The sequence below is a fragment of the Anas platyrhynchos genome, chromosome 28 (genome assembly GCF_047663525.1).
Source record: "Anas platyrhynchos isolate ZD024472 breed Pekin duck chromosome 28, IASCAAS_PekinDuck_T2T, whole genome shotgun sequence".
Lineage (NCBI taxonomy): Eukaryota > Metazoa > Chordata > Aves > Anseriformes > Anatidae > Anas > Anas platyrhynchos.
This window is the reverse complement of record NC_092614.1, coordinates 758,092-780,968: the sequence shown is the minus strand read 5'-3', so window position 1 is coordinate 780,968 and position 22,877 is coordinate 758,092. Positions and strand designations below refer to the sequence as shown.

Below are 22,877 nucleotides of genomic sequence, written 5' to 3'. Positions count from 1 at the left end.
GCGGCGCGGGGCGGCGGGCAGCAGCCTCCTGGTATCCCTCCGCCGCCCGCCCCGCTCGGTGTGCGCGCGCGCGCCCGCCCCGCTCGCGCGGCCCTTGTCTCCCTCCGCCGCCGCCGCCGCCCGCAGCAGCCGGAGCCGCCGCCGCCGCCGCCCCCCCCCCCTCCTCCTCCTCTCCCCGAAGGCCCCCCCCGAGCGCGGGCCCCTCCCCCTCCCCCAGCCCCGGCCGCCGCCCGGGGCGGGCCCCTCTCGCCGCCCGGTTTCCCCCCTCCCTCCCCGTCCCGCCGCTCCCCGCCCCGCCCCGTCCCGCCGGTGCCGGAGCCGCCACGCCGCCGCCATGGAGCTCATCACCATCCTGGAGAAAACCGTGTCGCCGGGTAGGGCGGGGGCGGCGGCGGCGGCGGGGCCTTGGGGCGGCGGCGGCCTCTGAGGGGGCCTCGGGGCGCGGTGCTGGCGGCGGGGCCGGGGCCGGGCGGGGCGGGGGCGGCGGAGAGGCCCTGAGGGGGGGGGAGGGAACGGGGCCGGGAGCGGAGCCGCGGTGGGGCCGGGCCGGGCCGGGCCGGGCCGTGGGAGCCGCTCGGGCCCGCGGTGGGGCCGGGCAGGGCCGTGCCGGGCCCGGTGCGGCCGCCGCGTGACGGCCGCTTCCCCCCCCCCCCCCTCCCCTCCCCGCAGACCGCTCGGAGCTGGAGGCGGCGCAGAAGTTCCTGGAGCAGGCGGCGATCGAGAACCTGGTGAGCGCCGAGACCCCCCCAACCCCCCCCCCCAAACCCCCCCGAGCCCCCCTCACCGCCCCCCCGGGGCCGCCCCGCCCGGCCCGGCCCGGCCCGTCCAGGCCTTGCCGCCATCGCGGCGGCCCCGCTCCCCCCCCCCCGCCCCCCCCTCCCCGCCCGCTCCCGCTCCGCGCCCGGCCAATGGCGGCGCCCCCCCCTCCCCCCCCCCTCCGCGGCCAATGGCGGCGCCGCGGCGGGGAGCGGCCGGGGCCATGTGCGGGGAACGGCAACGGAACGGGGGGGAGGGGGGGGGAACCGGGGGGAAATGGGGCCGGGGGGGGGGGGCGGGCACCGCACGTGCGGCACCGGGAGGGCCCCGGGGCCGGGCCCCGCAGGCCTCGGGCGTTCCCCGGGGGCACCGGGGGTGGCGGGGCTGGGGCAGGACCCGCCCGGACCCCCCCCACAACCCCCCCCTCAGAGCAGCCCCGGCTCCGGGCCCTGTTCCCAGCCCTCGGGGGGCGCCCCCGGCTCCGTGCTCCGGGCCTGGGCGGCCCCGCGGGCACCGGGCGCCCCTCCCGGCCCTGTCCCTGCCCGGCCACGGGGGGCTCCTCGCCCCCATCTGTGCTCCTCATCCCCCCCCCGGGCTCCCCACCGGTGTTTCCGTGGCCGCGTGGGGGCCGGTGTGGGTCTGAGGCCCGGCAGATTGCCTTTTTTAGCAGGATTTGTTCCCAGAGCTCCACGGGAACGATTTGGGAGGGAAATCCCAGGGCCCGTCAGCTCCCGGGGCCTTGGGGCCGGCTCCTTCCCCAGGGCAGCAGCTCTCCCCCTGCCTTGGGGCAGTTCCCCGCTTCTAACCCAACGTCCCACAGCCTGATACAAAACGGGAGCATTTTTGATGGGCGGGCGGTGTCGTGGTGTGGGGCACTGGGGGGGCTCTGATGTTTCTGAGCATTTCCCCAGCCCCACACTCCCCGGCTGAGGCTGCCCCACGTGTTTCTCTTCCCAAATTCTGCATCTCAAACCTTGGGAGCGCTGCACAGCCCAGCAGCTGGGTGAGGAGGAGCAGCTGATCACCCAAAAAGTGAAGTCCATGATAGTGGAGTTAACTTATTTTTCTGTTGAAGTCCTGGAAGTTAAGCTAAATCTCAAAAGGAGCCGTTTTTGGTGCCCTGAAACCCTCCTGTGTGCCCCTCACCACCTTACCCATTGCTGGCGGTGGGCTGCGTGCTGCTCCCTGTCCCATGCTCTCAGGAAAGCCGCGTCCCTGCCTGGCACGGAGCAGGTTTGAGAACCACAGGGCTGTCTGCAGCCTTTCCTGGGAGGTTTCTTAGCAGCAAAGGCTTCGTGCAGCCAGCAGGACGCGGAGGTTTCGCTGCTGAGGCTTCAGGCTGGGTGCTTGCCCCGAAGCGAGGCAGCGAGCGGCTCCTCGCCTCGTGTTTGATGCCCACCCAGGAGCACCCAGCTCAGCCTGAGGCCCGGGTCATTATTGAAGCAATGCTTTATGCAGGCCGTGGCCCCTCGGGTGAGCCGATGGCACCCAGCAAAGTGGGGGCCTGTCCACGCCTCCTCCCAGCAGTCCTGCTCAGCAGCTGGGCGCATAACCCCAGGCGGGGGGCTTGTGGCTGGGGGGGTGCTGGGGGCTCGGGCTGGGTCTCAGCGCCCTCCTCCCTCTCCTCTTCCTCCTCCTCGTCTGCAGCCAACCTTCCTGGTGGAACTGTCCAGAGTGCTGGCCAACCCCGGCAACAGCCAGGTGGCGCGGGTGGCGGCCGGGCTGCAGATCAAGAACTCGCTCACCTCCAAGGACCCCGACATCAAGGCCCAGTACCAGCAGCGATGGCTCGCCATCGACGCCAATGCCCGCAGAGAGGTCAAGAACTATGTGAGTCCCGCATCTCCCTGCTCTCCTGTTTGGGTTTCTGGTCTTAGCCCCTTGGTTTCTCTTTGGGGGGATGAGTGATGAGTGTCTCCTCCATCCCTTTCCACCTCAGTCTCCCACTTGGTGGCTGCTCCATTCCCCAGGACCAGTAACTTGACTCAGCTTTGGAGCTCCATTGCTCATAGCCTGTGCACCCTGTGGAAGCACTGGGGTGCAAACCAAACGGGTGTGGGGCTGCTGCTCTTCAGATTGTGGCACGGAAATGCTTCTACAGAGGGGGGCTGAACAGCCGGGCGTGATGGCTGGAGCTGGTGGGCACGGCTCCCCGCCCCGTGGCTTCAGCCGGGTTGGTTTTGTTTTCTTTTCCTGTACTGGAGCAGCTTCCTCAGCTGTGCTCCAGTCCCTCGTGAACGCCTCAGAGGCGCTCCACGGGTGTGAGCACAGGGCCTGGCAGATCTGACATGGCAGAGGGACACGGTCATAAACAGGCAGGTCCCACGTGGGGAGTGGTGGTGTTAAACCTGTGCCCAGGTGGGGGCTGTGCCTGAGGACCCCCAGGCCCTGCCCATGAGGCTGAGGTCTGCAGGAGCAGAGTTGTGCCCGCGGCGCTCTGTGGGCTCTGCACTGATCTCATTGCTCTTGCCTTAACAGCCAGCTCTGAGCCTGCCTCTCACAGTGAGGTTGGGGCACTGATTTGTGGCCTGTTCCTTGCACTGATGCTAGAGAAGGGATCGTGGCTTCTCCTGTCGCCAGGAGCTGTCATTGCCACATATTAAAGCTACCGAAGCCTCTTCACTGCTGCCTTCATGTCAAACTAACGCCGAGCCCTCTGTTACCGTGCTGTCACGTTGGGTGCTTCCCCTTAGCAGTTCCCCTCGGTTGGCCCTCTCCTCAGCCGTGAGGATTGCCGTTACCGCTGTGTGGAGGAGCTGAGTGACCAATTAGTGCGTGTTAATTAGCTGGTAGGGAGTTGGCAGGTCCTGGTCCTCGTCCCGTGGTGAGGCTGTGTGGTCTTTGGTGCTCTCAGCCCGGAGCCTTCCCCTTGCAGGCCTGGGGATGGGGAGGAATCGTAGAGAAAGTAAAAAAAGTGAGGACTGGGGTGTTTGTTGGGTTGCCCCTCCCTCCTTGGGGTTCCCTAACAGTTCCTGAGGTGTACGGGGAAGTTCCTCTTCTGGTTGACTGCAAGCAAAAAGAAATAAAGTTATTTGGCCATGTTCAGATGGTCTTGGCATAAGCGGTGTTTCGGGAGGGTTTTTAAGCCCAATTTGCTCAGTTTTGGGAACTTCTCCCCGTGGTGCAGGCGGGGAGGGGCGCTCGGCAGTCACTGTGCAGCACGTGGGGAGCAGAGGATGTGGTGGCAGCGTGCGCAATCGCAGCTGCAGCACGCTTCCTGCAGGGGCAGCCCTGGCCGAGCTCATCTCAAACGGGGTCTGGCTGTGGTCAGGGGGAGAAATGAGGCGAGTGAGCCACTTACTGAGGAAGGGGCCATTTCTGTGGCACCCATCGCCCTGGGTACTGACCCGAATGCTTTTGCTGGTGCCTTCCCACAGGTCCTGCAGACGCTGGGCACGGAGACGTACCGGCCCAGCTCTGCCTCGCAGTGCGTGGCCGGCATTGCCTGCGCCGAGATCCCCATGAGCCAGTGGCCCGAGCTCATTCCCCAGTTGGTGGCTAACGTAACGAACCAGCACAGCACAGAGCACATGAAAGAGTCCACGCTGGAGGCCATCGGATACATCTGCCAGGATATTGTGAGTATGTCGCGGTGTGCCGAGCTGCCCTAACCTCTCCCAGCTCATCTCCTCCAGGTTTCTGTTCCTTGCACCTCTCCCTGGTAAGCTGCTCAGCCTCCTTGCGGCTGTTCGTGTCCCGAGGATCTCAGCGAACAGTGGCAGGCAGTAAACATGCAGGACGGTGTCTGAAAGAGCTGACCTGCTTTCCCAGCAGAAATCCAGGTCACCTTTCGTAAGGTGCAGGCTGAAGTCTGCGTGGCAGTGGTCGTGAGGTGGGAGGGAGGGGTGCTGCCAGGAAACATCAGCCTGTGGCTGGGTGGGTGAAGCGCTTCAGATGAGCAGGGAGCGCCTGGTTCCTTTGGGTGGCAGCTGCATCTCGCACCAGGAGTCTCAGGATTTCTAACAAAGGAGCACAGGCAACAACACCTCGTTCTCTGGGGCACTGTCTGCAGAAGTCCCCAAGGTTTTATGAGCGTAGTTCATGGTGTCACGACAGATCACCAGGTGTCTGCTCTGAGCTGCGTGCGAAGCCCCCACGTGCTGCCAGAGCTCCCGCTGAAACACCAAACGGGCTGCTGCGCTTTGGTGCCTCTGAATGCCTTTGAGAGTGCAGATCTAGCACATTGCTTGGTGAACTTCAGCGTGGGGAGGCAGAACGAGAGATCTTCTGTTCGGTGTCTGTGTCGGGCTGCAGGGGACTGGTTTACTCGTGAGCAGGTTCAGTTGCAGACGTTCCTGTGCCGCTGCCCACGGGCAGGAGGACGCAGCGAGGGCATCGCAGCTGCCTTGGGAGCAGGCAGGGAGCTCTGGGGTGTATGGTGTCTGCAGCAGGTGCCCCTCCTGGAGGACAGGGAAAAGGGGGTGAGGGAAGCGCCCTCGGGCAAGGTGAGGAGCAGTAAGAGATGACCACGGACAGGTAGGGACAGAAACAGGCGGGGTAGGTGCAGGTTGGTTGGGTGGTTGGGTGGTACCTGTCGTTAGCCTTAGGATTTTTGGAGACCCCGGCTTGCTGACTGGGTGTTTTGTAGCCAAGATCTCTGCGCTTAGTTCGCGTCAGTCGCGTTGTGACACTGTGAGTGTCCCCCTAGTCTGGGGATCTGCAGCTGGATAAGTTCTGATACAACAACACAAATCTTGTAGTCAATTTACACTGAAGAAAAATCCACCTTTGGTCTGTGTTCACACCTTGAATATTGAAGCCTTGATGCTGAGCAGCCAGCTCTCCTTGCTGCTGGCCCATGCTCTGTGTTTTCATCCTATGTCTAGAGAAGACCGACAGCTTTACCGATAACAGTGTCAATCACAACTGCTGCCATAGAGCTCTGCCCAGAATGTAACGGGACAGTAAGAAGTCAGCATCCTTGACTTGCTGATTGGAGTCACGTAGCCTGGAGCTTGTTGGCCCATAATTTGCAGGAGTGGAGTTTATGACTTAAATACCTGGAATCTCCCTCCTCAGTTCAGGCTTCTCTTTTCTTTATCAGAAGCTGTAAGGATGTGCAGGTGCACGAATCTCCTGTATTTAGGTCTGGTGGTCCCAGGGAACAAAAGACTTCTGGCCTTAATGTCTTAACAATTTCTGCTTGTAGAATTTGGGATCGAACTTTGATACTTTAAATACAGAGAAAGTTGTTCAGGTGGCAAGTAATTCTATCAACACTTCTTCTAGGACCCAGAGCAACTTCAGGACAAATCCAATGAGATCCTGACAGCTATCATCCAGGGAATGAGAAAGGAAGAGCCCAGCAACAATGTGAAGCTTGCAGCTACTAATGCACTCCTGAACTCTTTGGAATTCACCAAAGCAAATTTTGACAAAGAGGTAAGGGGGACAATAGGAGCGATTCTTGGCCTAAAATGCGAGGACTGAATCCACAGTCTGTGATGAGAAATCATGCACCACGCTGAGTTTTGATGCATAACTCTACGACAGCTGAGACTTGGATTCATTTCCTGAAATTGGGGTGTTCCTGTAGTGCAGGAATGCCATGGGAGTCTTCAGAGAGGCTCATCAATGGAAAGGAGGCAGCATTGACTTTTTTAGGATAAATTTGGACTGACCTTAGAGTTTAGCCTATTAGATGCTCTGCTTCCAAATCAAACTCTACTCTGTAATGCCGCTGTAAGCGGCCAAGCTTGGATCAGCATTTTCTTTCAAGTGGTGTGGCAGCAATCCAGGTCCAACTTTGCCTCTGGAAATGGCTGGGGGAGGAAGGCCTGGCAGAGCCTTCGAAAGAGGGGTGTCTGTTGGGTGTTTGCTTTTTGATTTCCCTTTTTTGGATTAAGTATGTTCTCTAGGTCCCTACCAGGGAGAGTATGGGGAAGATCGAATTAATATTGAACCTTCTGCTGAGAAGGTCTTTAAATGAAAACCTTTCATAGGCAACTATTCAGCAGGTGTTGATGGGGATCCACTGGAGTCCTTCAGGATTTTGGTGCAGGTGCAGACTGTTCCTGTTGGGCTTCAGGGCTGTAAATAGCCTGGGCCTCTAAGTCTGTTCCTTCCTACTAAAATGCAAAACCATCCAGGTACTGCCCCAAGAAATGTCCTGACTGTTTTGAGTTTTCTTGAGGCAGTTGCTGAAGTAGTCGATGAAACAGTAAGCTTTTTTTTTGTTTTGTTTTGCTGTCTCAGAACATGTAGTATCTTCAGTTCTGCCTTATCTTGCTATTTTGGACAGCCTGCTAAGCATCTTTTAAAGTGGATTGGGATTCCACTTTGAGGAAGAACTGAATCAAAATACTGCAGTGAACAGTAACCTGCACCTTTCCTTGATGTTTAGGTGTTCTTTGAGTGCTTGTACTAGCTCTGACCCAAAATACATTCGCCATAGGAAGGCTTGCAATGACTTCAGTGCATTTGTAATACAGTTCTCATGTTTTTTTATTTCTTCTCCAGTCTGAAAGGCACTTTATTATGCAAGTAGTCTGTGAAGCAACGCAATGTCCAGACACAAGGGTGAGTGAAAATGATACAATGCGAAGGTGGGTGAACAAAAAGTGCCCTGATCTGCCCCTGTTCCTGTCTTGGGAAGATGACTAGAATCTCTGGCATCATAATAAAGAATTAAAAAGTGTTACATAAAATAAACGAGTCTTTTAATAGACTGGTGCACATGTAAATTCTCAAACACAGTGAATTTTATACTTAAAAATAGTAAACCACCAAGAGAATTTAAGTTGCTTATGGTGAAAGACCTCTGTTAGGTATGGAGTAAACTAAATCAGTACCAGGTCTGAGTTGTTAGCCTGTGGTAGGCTACAGCTACGCTTGTTGATCAGAGGACTCAGGGAAATGTCACATCTTTGATCTGTTTTGTACTCTGGCAGGTACGAGTGGCTGCCTTACAGAATTTGGTGAAGATAATGTCCCTTTATTATCAGTATATGGAGACATACATGGGTCCGGCTCTTTTTGCTGTGAGTACTCAGGTTTCTTATATGTCATTGTCTGATCTCTGCTCGTACTCCTTTCCTTCTTAATCTGAGAGGAAAAGTTTTCTTAGGGTCTTGATTTGATCTAGAATCTTTTACCACTTGGCTCAGAATCAGGGTGCATATTTGAGGAGAAATAACGTTCTAAAACATTTTTTTCTCTTCCTTTCTTTGTGTTTCTAAAGATAACTATCGAAGCAATGAAAAGCGACATAGATGAGGTGGCTCTCCAGGGAATAGAGTTCTGGTCCAACGTCTGTGACGAGGAGATGGACCTCGCTATAGAGGCATCAGAGGTGAGCTTGGAAATGACCACTGAAAAGAGGCAAATGCCTGTGAACATCTGTATGGGAATGTTTTTAAACCACATGGGAAGCCCTCCTGTTCTTCAAAGCTTCTGCTACTGCAGGAGAGCCAACCTGAGCCCCTCGTGGGACAGCTCTGGGTCTATGACGAGACACCATGCACCACTCTGATGCTGCGTGATGCATGTCTGATAAACAAGCTGAGACCTGGGGCTGCACGAAGCCCACAGGGCTTGTTGGCTCTGTGGGTATCGGGTGTGCTGCAGACATCAGCAGTGCTGTGCTACCCAGCTTAGCTGTTAGCTGCTAGCTTGGGTGCTGGCAGCTGCCTTAGCCAGGGCTCAGCTATGACTGCTTTGTTCTGCTGTTCAAGGTAATCGTGAAGCTTGTTGTTGAGGTTGCACAGGGGCCACCATTAGTAGCATCTTTGAGCTGATGCTTCATGAAGTTAGCATCTTGAATTGCTGAGATATGTTCCAGCTTGAAGGGAGAGTGTTTCTTGAATTACCTGCTGTGTGTGAGGCCTGGTAGCTGCTGTGCTGATGTGCAGGATTTCTAGGGTCTGTTAGAGGCACGGGCAACTTAGTCCTATCCTGGCGTGCAGGAAGATTGATCACGTTCTATATGATGCATTTTTCATGTGTTAAGTTTAAAATTATGGGATGCAATAAAACTAATCATTATCCTTTACAATGGGTGGGCTGGAGATGAATTTGGGGTATTGTTCTGCATGCAGATGCGGTTTGCATAAATTAGTTGCACAGATCAATAACAACTTCAACTTTGAAGGGCTCTAGATGAATCATATCCATCTTTAAAAGTAGCTAAATATATATTTTGTGTTGCCTGCCCAAAATAGCGAGGATTAAAGGAAAGTAAGCGTGTAGGTTTAGTCTGTATGCAGCAAGACCTCTCACTTTTCCTACTTGGGGTCACTTGTTAATTGTACGTCACTACAAACCGAAAATATTTATATTTGCACTATGTGAGGATGGGCACAACGCACGTATGGAACAGCAAATTGAACTTGCTTATTGACTATTTAACTGGGCTTGGTGCAGGGTGTCCTTGAGGTTCCTGTGTGTTATGGTAACTTTGTGTTGGGAAGGAGAGGAAAGCATGCAAAAGGGAATCTGTATCTACTGCAGTTCATAACTCAGACTTCATGCCTAAATAGCCACTGAGAACCTTTCTGTACCCTTTTTTCTAGGCGGCGGAGCAAGGAAGGCCTCCGGAGCACACTAGCAAATTTTACGCTAAGGGAGCATTACAGTATTTGGTCCCAATTCTAACACAGACATTAACAAAACAGGTGAGTTGCACAATGCCTGCTGCATGTGAAAGTGGTGATCACTCAATTGGGGAACTGGCTTCTTGACAGGCTTGGTCCAAAAGGTGCTTTAGGTCCCCTCAGGCGGTTTATAACCGTGTGCTTGCCCTGAGCACCTGTAGCAGCAGCCCTTGGTTTGTGACAAGGCATCTGATATAATGACACCTTGTTCCTTAGGGCTGAGACTTGGACACTGCAGGGACTGTCCGTTTTTGCTGAATCCTGTTAAGACACCTTTGTACTTATGATTTCTGAAGAGGTTTTATAGTAACCTGCATGCCTTGTGAAATTAAAGCCAATGCAGAGTCTGAGCAACATTTGAGATCCAATTTCTGGAATTCCTGAGCTTTACATTCTTAGCTGTGAGGTCCATGTTTATTTAGTAGCTATTAAGCACTTCACGGGGACTTGTTTGGACGGACTCTGTTGCACAGTCTAATAAAAATTAATGGAATCACTTGCTACAGCAGGTCTAATTATAAAATAAAACTGTTAATTAAGCTATACAGCATGGAGTTCATTTACTTACTGTGATGAACTGGGAAAGTGGTTGGTGCTCCTAGTGAAACCAGAGAATTGTTTCCCTGTTCTTCTATTCTGTCCGCTTGGGTGCGGAGAGTTAAATTGCAGGAGGTTCTGAAGTGATTGTTAAACCAGGAAAGATAAAACAGATTAAATAGAGTCACAGGTACACAGCTTCAAAGGAGCTAGGCTGAGCTAACAGCTGGGGGGAAGAAGCTGTTTAACTGACTGTATCCAGGTACAGTGGCCACTCTGCAAGGCAATGGCATGGATAAAAAAAAAGAAATAAAAAAAATGTAAACCACAAAATCTCCACCTAGAGGAGAGAGAAGCACTTTGGAAGATGTGTGAGGGTGCTGTAGGCCTGTCAGTAAGGAGCTGGGAGTCTTATACTGGGATGGAAAGGCACCGATGGTGCAAGGAACCAAGGAACTCAGGCTGCTTCTCCAGCATTCCCAGACCTGAATGAACACCTGGCCGCAGGGCAGTGTTACTCGCAGTAAAGCCAACGGGGTGCCACTGCCTCGGAGTGGTGAGAGAGGTTCTCCCAGGCTGACAGGGTGCTCTTCTCTTCCTAGGATGAAAATGATGACGACGATGACTGGAACCCCTGTAAAGCAGCAGGAGTCTGCCTCATGCTCCTGGCGACCTGCTGCGAAGATGACATTGTTCCTCATGTGCTGCCATTTATTAAAGAACACATTAAAAATCCAGATTGGCGATACAGAGATGCAGCTGTGATGGCTTTTGGGTGTATTTTGGAAGGACCAGAGCCTAACCAGCTCAAACCACTAGTTATACAGGTAAGATTATCTGTGTTTCTTGGAGGCTTGTAGAACAGAAACTTGGATTTACTTGGAGGACACATGCTTTGCATGTTGCTCTTAATCTGAGGAGATGCAGCAGGAGGTCTGCTTCTAATCTTTACCATAGGTAATACATTAAAATTAGAAACAGTGGCCAGTTCGTATTTCCCTGTATTGCATATGATCACACCTTTCTCCTGGCTGCATCTGTGTTCTAGGCAATGCCAACTTTAATAGAACTAATGAAGGACCCCAGCGTTGTGGTTCGAGACACAACAGCATGGACTGTGGGCAGGATCTGTGAGATGCTTCCCGAAGCTGCCATCAATGACATTTACCTCGCTCCACTGCTGCAGTGTCTGATTGAGGGCCTGAGCGCTGAGCCCCGAGTGGCCTCCAATGTGTGTTGGGTAAGGCAGTCCCTTCGCTGTTCGGTGTGTGATAAGTTTCTATAAAAAAAACAATAAAAAAAAAGTAAGGTGGGGGGAGCACAGCTCACACACACATATATAGATACGTTCACACACTTAAATGGGCTTCAGAGATGATTCATGACTTGGTCATCCAGCAAGCACAGCTGTTAACTGTAAGTTATCTCCGGTCTGTTTAAGAAATATAGTTAATATTAGCAATTTTCGCCTTTAAAACTAAGTGTAAAGTTACCTTAAGTTTGAAAATGCTGTGGAAGCTGTTCTTGATAGCAGGTCTGAGGGGTGCTTAGGGAAGGCGTGCTGGGATTTTTTTTTCTTGGGGGCAGCTGGATTGCCTACTTAATTTTGAGGGAGACGCAAGATACCTTGTTTCCCGTTACCTGAGCCTGCTTCTGAAGCAGCTTCAAAACTAATTCGAGGAGCATGATTGTTCTGTTCCCTTACAGAGCTGCAATCCCTCGGGTTGGCTTGCTAACTTCAGCTTAATGAATGTGTACTACCATGTAGCATATCTGATCTTTCACTATAAAGAGGATGTGTCCCTTACTGCCTTTTAACAGAGCTGCTAAATAGGAGCTCAGCTAGAGATGAGTATTTGCACGTCAAAACAAGTTCTAGAAATGACAAGATTCATTCTGTCAGTATTCCAGAGGCTTGAAGACTTTCAGTCAGCGTGGAAGCTTCTCCCTGATCTGCTGATCCTGGCAAAAGTCCATGTAGCTGTGGCTTTTGTCTTTTGAAGATGATGACTAGTGTGCGTCTTCAGATTGAAGTGAAAATGAGGAAGCTTTCAGCTTTTTTAATCCACCTGTCTCAGAGCTGGTACGGTTGCTCTGCAGTTGGGAATTTGAGCAGCCTGCAGCCTTGTCTAAACCACGATTTTAACTTGCGATGATAACGCCAGGTAGTGGGTAGAGTGTTAATAGCCTGTGTAGGTCAGGCAGTCTGCCTCTTCAGTTGGGACCAGCAGCACCCTGCAGGTGTCTGTGGCAGTGTGACTGCCTCGCACGATGATGCTTACGTTTGAGTCTTCGAAACCTTCGTCACCCTTGCACCAAAGTTCAGAGCACTAAATCGTTACCAGCTCACGGAGGGAACTGTTAATCGTGCTCCTGATTGTTTTGTTACCATAAGACCTGTTGGGGTGTGTGTTTCTGGACTTGCAAGAGTAAACTCACTTAAAAGAAATGGTTGTTCTGTGTTTCAGGCCTTCACTAGTCTTGCTGAAGCTGCCTATGAAGCTGCAGATGTAGCTGATGATCAGGAAGAACCAGCAACCTACTGCTTATCCTCTTCATTTGAGCTTATAGTTCAGAAACTTCTGGAGACCACAGATAGGTAACAATAACCCAGCTGGCTTAAGCTCTACAAAGATGATTTTTTTTTTTTTTTTTTTTTTTTAAAGCAAAACAAAACTTGAGGCTGTTGGTCATCTTTCTCTTGCAGCTTAGATCTGAATGATGTTTTATTAGATGGGGCTTTCTGACTTCATGTGAAATATAGAACACTCTTCCAGAGGAAGAACACTGTTAATAGAGAATAATTTCTCCGTCCATACCTACTTCTAGGAGGCCTGGGCTTTCCCCAAGAGTGCCTCTTCCATGTTTTCCTTTGAAGTTTTGGACCACAGTGTAAGACTGTGCGGATCTTTGTACAGTATTTGTAAGACTCTTAAAGGTTGGCTAGAAGGCCATTGAATAATCAGGATCACAGCAAGACGTAACTAGTTTACCGTGACTGATCTGTGCCGTGGTTATTGCTGCCATGCTAAATCAGTTTACGTTAGCACCAGGTACTCCCAGAAGAGTTGAGGGCTTAGTTAGGTTTGTACTGTCCTTCTCCCAACAAAGCTGAAATATAAATAGACAAGGCAAAATATTTTCTCAGTTCTGCGGAGGCAAAAATAAGGGTAATGAAGTCGTATTCTGCCTTCAAGGTTGTATAAAGAATCTCAACAGCTCTGCAGTTCAGTTCTTGAATCAGTTCAATCCTCAGTTGAAGCCTTTTGCTGCAGGATAACTTCTTAAATGGTGTCCCTGTCTGAACAATTCAAAGTCTAAACTCTCTTCCAGTCTCGTTCTCTTCCAACCAGAAGCGTGGTGTCTCGCTCAAGACTTGAATTCCGCCTTAGCATAGATCTCCCTGTCTTTATTTCAAGCTTAACACCCTCGCTGATGCCTCAGAGGGATGTCGGAGAGGCAGCAATGTATGCCTCTCACCTCTTGAGACCATTTCTTCCCAGGCAGGGTAACAGCACACTGGAAGATGTGGGTTTGAAGCATTTCTGCTCCTGGACTTGCTGTCTGTGACTGAAGATACTGGAAGTCATTAATAGCAAATGAAAAATATGGTCTGAAAATGGCTTCAGAAATTTCATTTACTTTCAAGTCTTGGAATACAGAAATGCGATTTGCTTCAGCTTGTCACAACACTAAAATTTAGCTGTTACCAATTTACTAAAAAAAAGTCTGTTTCTAAGCAAGCCTGAGCACTGGGAGCTGCAAATACATTCCTTCTGTTACAGGCCTGATGGACACCAGAATAACTTGAGGAGCTCTGCATATGAAGCTCTGATGGAAATAGTGAAAAATAGTGCCAAGGACTGTTACCCTGCTGTCCAAAAGACAACTTTGGTCATTATGGAACGACTTCAGCAGGTTCTGCAGATGGAGGTAGGTGAACGTGATACTTGAAGCCCTGCTGTGTGGCTTCGTCTGGAATAGAAAAATGAGCGTTGTTGCTGACTGTATATCTCATGGTATAACGTGTCCTTGGTTTTTATAGATAGTAGATATATTAAGCTTACAAACACACCTCTCATCTTAAATTTTGAAGAAGCAAATAATTAAAATTGATTCTCTGCAACTCGTAGTGCTGTCAAAATCTGCTGGATTTTCATGGCCTGTGGAGAAGGCGTTCTATATGCGGGGTTTGTTCTTTTTCAGTCTCATATCCAGAGCACTTCAGACAGAATCCAGTTCAATGATCTTCAGTCTCTTCTCTGTGCTACTCTCCAGGTAAGTTCCTGTTTCCTGCTTTGTGGTTTGGGGAGGAGGTGATTCAGGGGTGACCCTGAGCCACCGGGGAGTTCAGACCTGTGGGAGGTGGTGCAGGGTTCAGACGGCTTGACCCCTTGCAGCAGAGTAAGACTCACAAAGTTGAAAATAACTTCCTTTTTTTAAATAAAGTACCTTGTATGTGGCATGTTAAGGGCTGCATGTATGTTCAGATTGGCTCTTATGTCAGCTACAGACTGAACAACTGCTCTGGTTGGCACAGGCAAAAAAAAAATCTCCATAACAGCTTTAATTTGTTCATCTGCCTCTTGTGGCTGGTGTTCTTATTTAAAACGGCACTAATTAAAATGCACTAAGTGTCCTTGAAATTAAACATCTGGTAATGAACAGCCCACGTGACGTGAAGCAGTAGCACATTTCGGTTCCTTGCCTGTTCTTACCAAGTCAGCTGAGAACAGACACCTCTTTCTAAAACTGCCCTGGACGTTGATCAGACCATCCACCTGAGATGCGGGCTGTTTGATATCGAGGCCGTCCTGTTTGCGCTGCGGGAAGAGCTGTGCTGTGCTGTCATGCCCAGCTTATTAAAAGTTACAAGGTGCTGCTTTAGAACCGCATAATAGACGTGGATTCAGCATCAGCACAGCTCTGCGCGGCTCACAGAAGAAAGGATTTTCTCCTGGAGATGTAGCTGAGTAGCATGTAATCTGAAATAAAAGCAGAGTTCCGCATCTCTCTCTGCTCAGATTTATTCCTTTGTTCTGTTTTGTTTCCCATTCTCTGGAGTTTGTCTTTCATTTCTGCTCGCTGAGGAGGCCGAGCCTTTTCCTCACCTGCGGGTGAAAACCTGCCTCGCTTGGCCACGGGTTTTAGCTTCCATCCTCTTAAGTGAGGTTATAAAATCTCCTGGGCATTGTTTTCAAGGCTGTAGCATTAGCTGATGCTTTGATTCTCTCCGATTTTTAGGGTAATTTTTCAAATAAAAGGTAGATGGAAACAATCCGCCCTAATGGTGGGATTTAATGGGGAGACCTCAGTCACTGAGGTCTTTCAGGACACCTCTGTTCCCTTCTGGAAGCTGGTACAGGTAGCACACGTGGAATAAGCTGCTAGTTTTAATTTGCAGACACAGCTTTCTTCATTATCACAAAATCTGAGCTTTAAGTATTTACAGTAGCTGCAGCAGATACTTAATTCCATTAAGGAAAAATTATCAGGAGGATTTTTTCAGTGTTACTTAGCAAAACGTGCCGTTTCGTTACGTGGTATTTCCAGCAGCAGAGAGAAACCATTATGAACATCCAACAGGGGGAAAACATTTGGTAATATTTAAAAGCAACGAGAAAATCAAGACCTATTATTTGAACAAACTCAACCTCTTTGGAGTGACTCAGTTTAAAGGAATCAGGCGTTGAATAATTACCTTCCTGTGCAGGTTAAGGGATCAATCTTTTCATAGGAAGTGCAATTTCCTTGTAAATAAGGACAAGTCAAAATTGTGTTCTGTAGTCTGACACCAAAAGGGATGTTTGGGACTGTGTAGGGGGAGCAGAGCAGAGGTGAAGCTCAGGTATTTACCCGGGGAGCCCCCCTGCTCGCTGTGCCGTGCTCCCAGGCTGCTCCCCTGTTGTGGGGCTGCCTCTGCTCTCTTCAGAAATCAGTTTTGCAGAAATCAGTTTTGCTTTTCAGATGCCTCAGTGCTAAACGTCTTCATGTAAACTAATGCATTTTGCATTGTTTCTATGTTAATTTATTCTCTGCGTATCCCAGATAGGAGAGGTTTGACTGCAGTTAGCAGTAGTCGAGCTTACATCTCAGTTTAACAGGCATTATCTCTGAAGTTTAATTCTTTGGTGCAGAAGCAAAGCTTCCGTGCAGCCTCTAATTGGCAATAAGAGGCTGTCACGTTGCTGCGATGGAAGAAGGGCTTTTTTTTAGGGCCAAATTTGGGCAGCTTACAAAAGGAAGGCCTGGAGAATAGCCTGTGCAGCAGGAAAGGTGAATTCTGCGTGTTCTGTAGCTGGGAAATGGAGAGCAGCCGCAATGAATGGGACTCTGCGCTCGCACCGACGAAGCATATTCTTGCAGCAGTGAAGTTCAAACAGCAGCTTTGTTTTTAGCAGCCTGGTTTGGTCCTGAGTGTCCAGGGGCAGCACAGGAGATGTGAGGGCAGAATTCAGCCCAGCCCCTGCGGAAGCAGTCACAGTTTCTTTCCCCTCTCCTGCCCAGAACGTGCTCCGGAAGGTTCAGCACCAGGACGCGCTGCAGATCTCGGACGTGGTGATGGCATCGCTGCTGAGGATGTTCCAGAGCACGGCCGGCTCGGGGGGCGTGCAGGAGGACGCCCTGATGGCAGTCAGCACCCTGGTGGAAGGTCGGTGCTGCGCTGGGGGTGCTGGGGGGAGCGGGGCTGGGCAGAGCCCGTGCGCTTCCTTCTCTTTTTGACTATCTGGCAAAAAACCAGCATTGGTTCCTGCCTTGCTTGAGGTACCGTTTTGACCACACCGCTCACCACATCTGTCACTGAAGCCCTGAGACTGCCTGATTATGCTAGACTGTGTTTCTTGAATGAATAGCTCGTTTTCCGTTAATAACGTAGTTACAATGCAAATTTTGCCAGGAAAAAGAGCTCGCGCTACCCTGTGCGGTGCTGAGCACAATGGGAACCTGCTGGCTTGGTGCTGCTGCAGCGCCGGCTGAACGTTATCTCAGTGATTCATACTTGCCTGCTGCCTGAGACCCGTTGCTGTTTTGGGATGTTTTGTCAATGGCTGATTTACAGTCATTGTTCTTATTTAAAAGAAATCACACCAGCGAAGAGCAGCGTTAGAGCAGGTCAGGATTTGTGAAGCTTAATAAAATTCGGGTTGTGGCAGTCCGGGCAGTTGGAGCTTCGTGGTTCATGGTCAAAACTGGTGTCTGGAGCTCCAGGAGCAGTGCTGCTGAACACCCCATCCATGGCTGTGACACAAACACACCAGGGAATGCCTGAACTGCACAGCCATGAGGAGAAGAGGTTGAGCAGCCGTTTCCAAAGGGAAATGTTCCAGCTGCATGGCAGAGAGGTGGTGTGACAAGGCTCCGTTTCCAGCCAGTGGTGCTCCTGCTGTGCTGAACCCCCCGTGCAGAGCCCTGCCTGAAGGGTGCTGCTGCATCCCCCTCGGTCAGGGAGCGCCCGGCATCGTTCCGTAGCACGGGGTGGGGATGGGTGGCTTATCTTCAAAAGCCTGCGAGGAGCTGGGCTCTCTGAATCACTTCAGTGCAGACGGATGTATTTCACCAGTGCTCAATTCTTGTCTAACATCTAGTGGAGAATTGATTTGCTGTGCTTCTGCGGAAAATACAGGTATTGCTTTGGGGTAGAATATGCGGAGTTGATGTTTTTGGTGAGTTCTATCGTATACGTAGTGGGCTGGGACTTTTTTCTAACAAGAATGTTTTCCATGCACAGTCTTAGGTGGAGAGTTCCTGAAGTACATGGATGCGTTCAAACCGTTCCTTGGCATCGGGCTGAAGAACTACGCAGAGTACCAGGTGGGTCAAACCAGGTCGCCCTGTGCTTGCAACCTTTACATTTCTCATCTGCTCTCAGGTGCTGAGTTCAGCACGTGTGCATCTGTGAAACACCACAGCTTTTGGTGATGAAACAAAAATTGGAGACCCACAGATTTTTCTGTAATTACTGTCTGCATGCTCAAACTTAGACACTCTTCTACTTAATTCAGCAGAAGGCCTTAATTGGCTTTACACCTGGGTTTTCCCAGTGGCTGAATATTAGCTGGCCTCGATGAGGGTGAGGTTGCTGCTGGCTGTGAATTCCCATTAGAAGGTCAAGCCATGGTTCTTGCTATGGGGCAGATATTTGGGCTCTGCATTTGCTAGTGTTGGTTCAGAGCAAGAACCTGTCCCTTTGCTGGCACCTGGACCTCCTGCCTCCCCTGTTGGTTGTGTGCTCAGCTCTCCAGGGCTTTCTGTAAGTGGTAACAGCAGCTGCTGAGCCCCTGCTTTGTGTGAGGGTCGTTCCTGTCAGTGACTTCAGTGGTTGCAGACTCTCACTGCTACTTAGCACTTGAATCAGTTGAAGCTGTACGGATAGAGTGTGGAAGACTGACTCACTGGGTGGGTGTTTGACTCGCTGTTCTATTTGCAGGTTTGTCTGGCTGCAGTGGGCCTGGTTGGTGACTTATGCAGAGCCCTGCAATCCAACATCCTGCCTTTTTGTGACGAGGTTATGCAGCTGCTCTTGGAGAACTTGGGGGTGAGTGTTTACCTTCTCATTAGCTGGTTAGTAACAGTTGGCTTGCACATTGAGAGGAAAAGTGGGAGGTGGGAGAAGCAGAAGTGTTAGGCATGCTCTGAAGATCCCGTGTTTGACAACTATGTCGCTTAGAGTTTGAATTGAATCCAAATTTATTGAGGACAAGGATTTACGTTTCAAGTAAATGGCTTAACTTATTAGCTCCTCCCCTCTTAGAAAAGTGCAGCTGAATGTAATGGTGCTGAAATCTCTTCCAGAATGAAAACGTTCATAGGTCTGTGAAGCCACAGATTCTCTCGGTGTTTGGTGATATTGCCCTTGCTATTGGAGGAGAATTTAAAAAGTACCTGGACGTTGTACTGAATACCCTCCAGCAGGCTTCCCAAGCACAGGTTGATAAGGTAAGCCAACAGTGTGCTCTGCAGTTCATGAAAATCATAAACGAATTAAGGGCTGTGCACACTTCATCAAGGGTGTTGCTCATACACGCTCTCCTGTTGCCTTTTCAGTCTGACTATGATATGGTGGATTACCTGAATGAGTTGCGGGAGGGCTGCCTGGAAGCTTACACTGGCATCATCCAAGGATTGAAAGGAGACCAAGAAAATGTGCATCGTGAGTACTGTGTCCTGGTGTGGTCTTTCTGTGGCTGAAATGACGGAGGGAGATAGGAGGAGCTGTTTGGATAAGCTGTTTCACGGTAGCTGTCACATCCACAGGCACATTCTTGTTAATTCACTTCTGCGTGGGAGGGAATGCTCGCTGCCACGAGCAGGGAATGGGCTTAGAGCCCTCCGTTGTGGGGTTTCTTCCTCTGGCATGCGTTCTTGTATCAGAGTGGTTCTGGGGTCAGATTTTGGCTGTCTGGGAATATGCTGGAAGCCCTTGTTTAAGTCTGCTTCTTACATGAGCTGTGTTTCACCCTGTAACGAAGCTGTTCTCTTTCAGCGGATGTGATGCTGGTGCAGCCCAGAGTAGAATTTATTCTGTCTTACATTGACCATATTGCTGGAGATGAGGATCATACAGACGGAGTAGTGGCGTGTGCTGCTGGACTGATAGGGTGAGCATCCCGATCCCGTTTGCAATGAGCCCGCTCATTAGGTAGAAGTCTCTGTGTGGCAGCCGTAGTGTTTGAAGCTGCATTTTCCTGGCTGACTGAAGCATTTGATGTCAGTTCGGGATATTATTTTTTTTTTTCAGTCAAGCTTTAAAAATTTAGCTGAACTTGTGAAGTGGGTAATGCGGGTGAGGTCCTTAACTGGCAGGGTAAAAAACAGTAGGTACAAGAGAAAGTTGTTAAAGTTTCCGTAGCATGCAGATCTGGGATGTTTCAAGGATGATCTTGGGAAAAAAAAAAAAAAAAAAAAAAATTGCTTGGATATGGAAGAACTCAAGCTAGGGAGTCTTAATCTTTTCTGGTGAATTTAGGGGGAGAGCTGCTGGAAACACTGGGGAGATCCGTCTTTGGACAGGAGATGGAATGTCTCCAGTTAGTCACAATTTCAGAAGACTGTTCAGCTCTCCTACTGCTGAAATTAGTGACCATATGCAGCATTTTAAAAAGGACATTAGCTGTGAGTCAGATTCCTTTTAGCTAGCAAGAACTGATCAGAGCGGTACTGGCACATCTGTTTGTGGCACTCAGCCTCAAAGCCTCTCTTGCTTCTGCAGGGATTTGTGTACAGCGTTTGGAAAAGATGTACTGAAATTAGTAGAAGCTAGACCCATGATACATGAACTGCTAACTGAAGGAAGAAGATCCAAGACGAACAAAACAAAAACCCTTGCTACCTGGGCGACTAAAGAACTGAGAAAACTGAAGAATCAAGCTTGGTAAGGGATTACACCCACCTCTTTTTGATGTTGCATAATTATGAAATTGGCTGAACTCCTGAGGCTGAAAGAGATGCTCCACAAAAGCCTTGTTCTATATAGAAGGGTGTTTTTAATTTATTGTTCTGTAAACAAGCCCCATCTGTGGTCTTGTGTATCAGAACAAATGCAAACAGGAAAACAGAGTGAACTGCTCGGCTTTGACAAGACCAGGTGCAGACTTGAGGGCTCTTGCATTGGGAGTGCTCTGTCCTTGCTGGGCTGGGACAACCCTGAACTCTTCTGAGTGCAGCGGAGTTGAAGTCTGCTCATTCCGCAGTCCTCCTGAAGCTCCTTGTGGAAGGAGCAGATTGTTGAGGGGCAGGACAGTGTCTGCCTTTGGGAGAATAAGCCTCTTACAGCTTCCTCACCCTGAGACTTTTGATAATATCCCCGTTATTCCTCTTTTCTTGCTGCGGAGTCAGCTTTTTCTGCTCGCTGCTAGTGTCCCGTATCGCCTGGCCGTGGGATTGTGCGTGTGGCTTTTTTTGACCAGCCCTTTCTGCTTGCAGATCTGTTACCATTGGGATGACACCTGAGACCCCCACTGGAAATCTCCAATCTTTTGAAAAAACCCGGAAGTGAGGAGTGTGCACGGATGCTGAATGTTTGGGAATGAGAGGATGAGTGAGTGAGGCTTGGAACACACCACATTGAAAATCCCGCCACAGCAGCACAGCGGCGCCGTCAGCCAGCTGAGCACTGACACATCGGAAGCCTTGGCCTCGGCCACCTTGGGGAAGAGGGGACGACCGGCTCCTGCTGGGGAACGGGGCAGCCTCTTCGACAGACCCGGGCCGGCGTCCCTGGAGCGGCCGGGCTGCGAGAGGAAGCGGGGCTCAGCCGGGGCGCGCTCTGCCCGAGGTCGGCTCCGGCTGCTGGGAGAGAAGGGGCCCGGGCCTCCAGCCGCCCGCGGCGAGCTTGGCCACGCGATGCTGTCGGTGCACGGGATAAAAGGAGGGGTGAAGGATTTTCAGTCTAAGAGTGAGTGTGTGTGAATGAGGCGGTATCCACATTCTCAACTTCAAGTCATTGCAGTTTATCTTTTCCCAAAAAAGGGTTAGCTGTTGCATTTCATAAACTAACCGAAGTTCAGTCTACTGATGCAGCATAAGAGATGTAAAAAAAAAAAAAAAAAAAAAAAGAAAAGATGAAAAAAAAAAAGGAAAGTCGCTCTTTAGGGCTTTTTATTTTAGGGAAACACTGACGAATGTTCAGAGCTCCCGTTCTGAGTGACGCTTTTCATGATCTCGTTTCATCAAAGCGCCTTTCCTTCCTTAATATTGTTCAACTGTGAATGTAGAAATGGGGGAAAAAAAAAGAAAAATTAAAAAAAAAAAAAAGCAAACTCTTGCGTTAGAGGGTATAGAAGTAAATTGTCAAACAAGATTTCAGGCTCACAAACAAAAATATAAGCGTTAAGTGCTCCGAATTGGCAGTGAGAATGCAAAGGGAAAGATCTCTCCTGACTTGTACTGTAGCAGCCCGAACACCCACAAAAATTGTGCCAAAGAGTTGAAAAACAAAATAAAACTTCAGGTAATATTTTGGATTGCAAAATGAGGATAAATTCAATGTTCAAACAAAATCTGATAAAATGCCATTTGGAAACTGCTTGGCCTTTTGTGCTCTTTATTTGATCAAATCTAATGTGGTATTGGTCTCTTGCTGCACTTCAAAAACAAAAAAAAGGAAAAAAGAAATTTATATAAAATATATATATACTGACTTGAGCTTACACAAGACGGCACTTGTAAAAGGTTATATTTTTCCACTGCAGTTGAAGATTAATAAAATGGTGTCAAACATTCCCCAAAACTTCCTTTTTGTATTCTTGGTCTTTCCAGTAAAAGGGGAACCCATTAGCGATTTTTTAATAGAGTAGTAACAGTCTGATGGGCAACTCAAACGAATTGGCTGCTTACTACTTCCCTAATCATGCGATGTCTTACTTTCACATGAAGGATCAGAATCTCGTTTCTTCTTAAATGAGACTTTTGCTTTTGAGGAATAGTCCCTTGCTTATCCTAGATTGTCAGCAATAAGCCAAGAAAAACGGAGGAGGTGCAGGGCTTCAGACTATTTTTCATTTCATTTTTATTGATGCAGCTGTTGATACTACCAGCATTTGAATCTGCAGTTTAACGTGGACATTTTTAAAAGCTGCTTGTGGGAGGGAGAGTAGAAAACCTTAGCCAGTATTTTGTTTCCTTTTGCTTTGTGTTTCTTTTTTTTATTTTTTTTTTCTCCAGGAAGCAGGTGGCAATCTGCTTTATTCCCCAACTTCCTTTTCCCAGTCTGATCCTTGGACCTGCTGCAGTGGAGTCCGCTTTTGTTGCCCATCTGCACTGCAGCATCCACAATAGCTCTTGTACAGGGTATCAGATATGTGCCTTTCAGTGCTGGGTTCAGATTGCAGTCGAAGTGCCGACTTTGAACCAGTGTACAAAAAAAAAATAATAAAACCTCCCAGGTGCTGAGGCGAGGAGGAGCTCCGCTGACCGGGAGCGCCAGCCAGCTCCTGAGCACGGGTAGCGAGAGGCCTGGGCCACGTCTCGAGTAATGCCTTTTCTTTTTATTTT

General features: G+C 50.1%; 1 protein-coding gene across 2 annotated transcripts; it reads left to right on the top strand.

Moving 5' to 3' along the window:
- The first annotated feature begins 213 nt into the window (after positions 1-213).
- KPNB1 (karyopherin subunit beta 1) lies at positions 214-22,106 on the top strand. Of its 2 annotated transcripts, XM_038168728.2 has the most exons (22): positions 214-374; positions 670-728; positions 2,404-2,586; positions 4,134-4,334; positions 5,986-6,138; positions 7,216-7,275; positions 7,647-7,736; positions 7,937-8,047; positions 9,267-9,368; positions 10,487-10,711; positions 10,933-11,124; positions 12,353-12,483; positions 13,670-13,817; positions 14,091-14,162; positions 16,392-16,536; positions 17,614-17,696; positions 18,313-18,420; positions 18,678-18,821; positions 18,930-19,035; positions 19,369-19,483; positions 20,095-20,256; positions 20,808-22,106. In XM_038168728.2, coding segments are annotated over exons 1-22 (2,631 nt in total). In that variant the 5' UTR covers positions 214-334; the 3' UTR covers positions 20,809-22,106. The 2 variants fall into 2 exon arrangements, with proteins under 2 accessions (XP_038024656.1, XP_071884988.1); XM_072028887.1 differs by lacking the exon at positions 20,808-22,106 and having other exon boundaries at positions 20,095-20,260.
- The last annotated feature ends 771 nt before the right edge of the window (positions 22,107-22,877 follow it).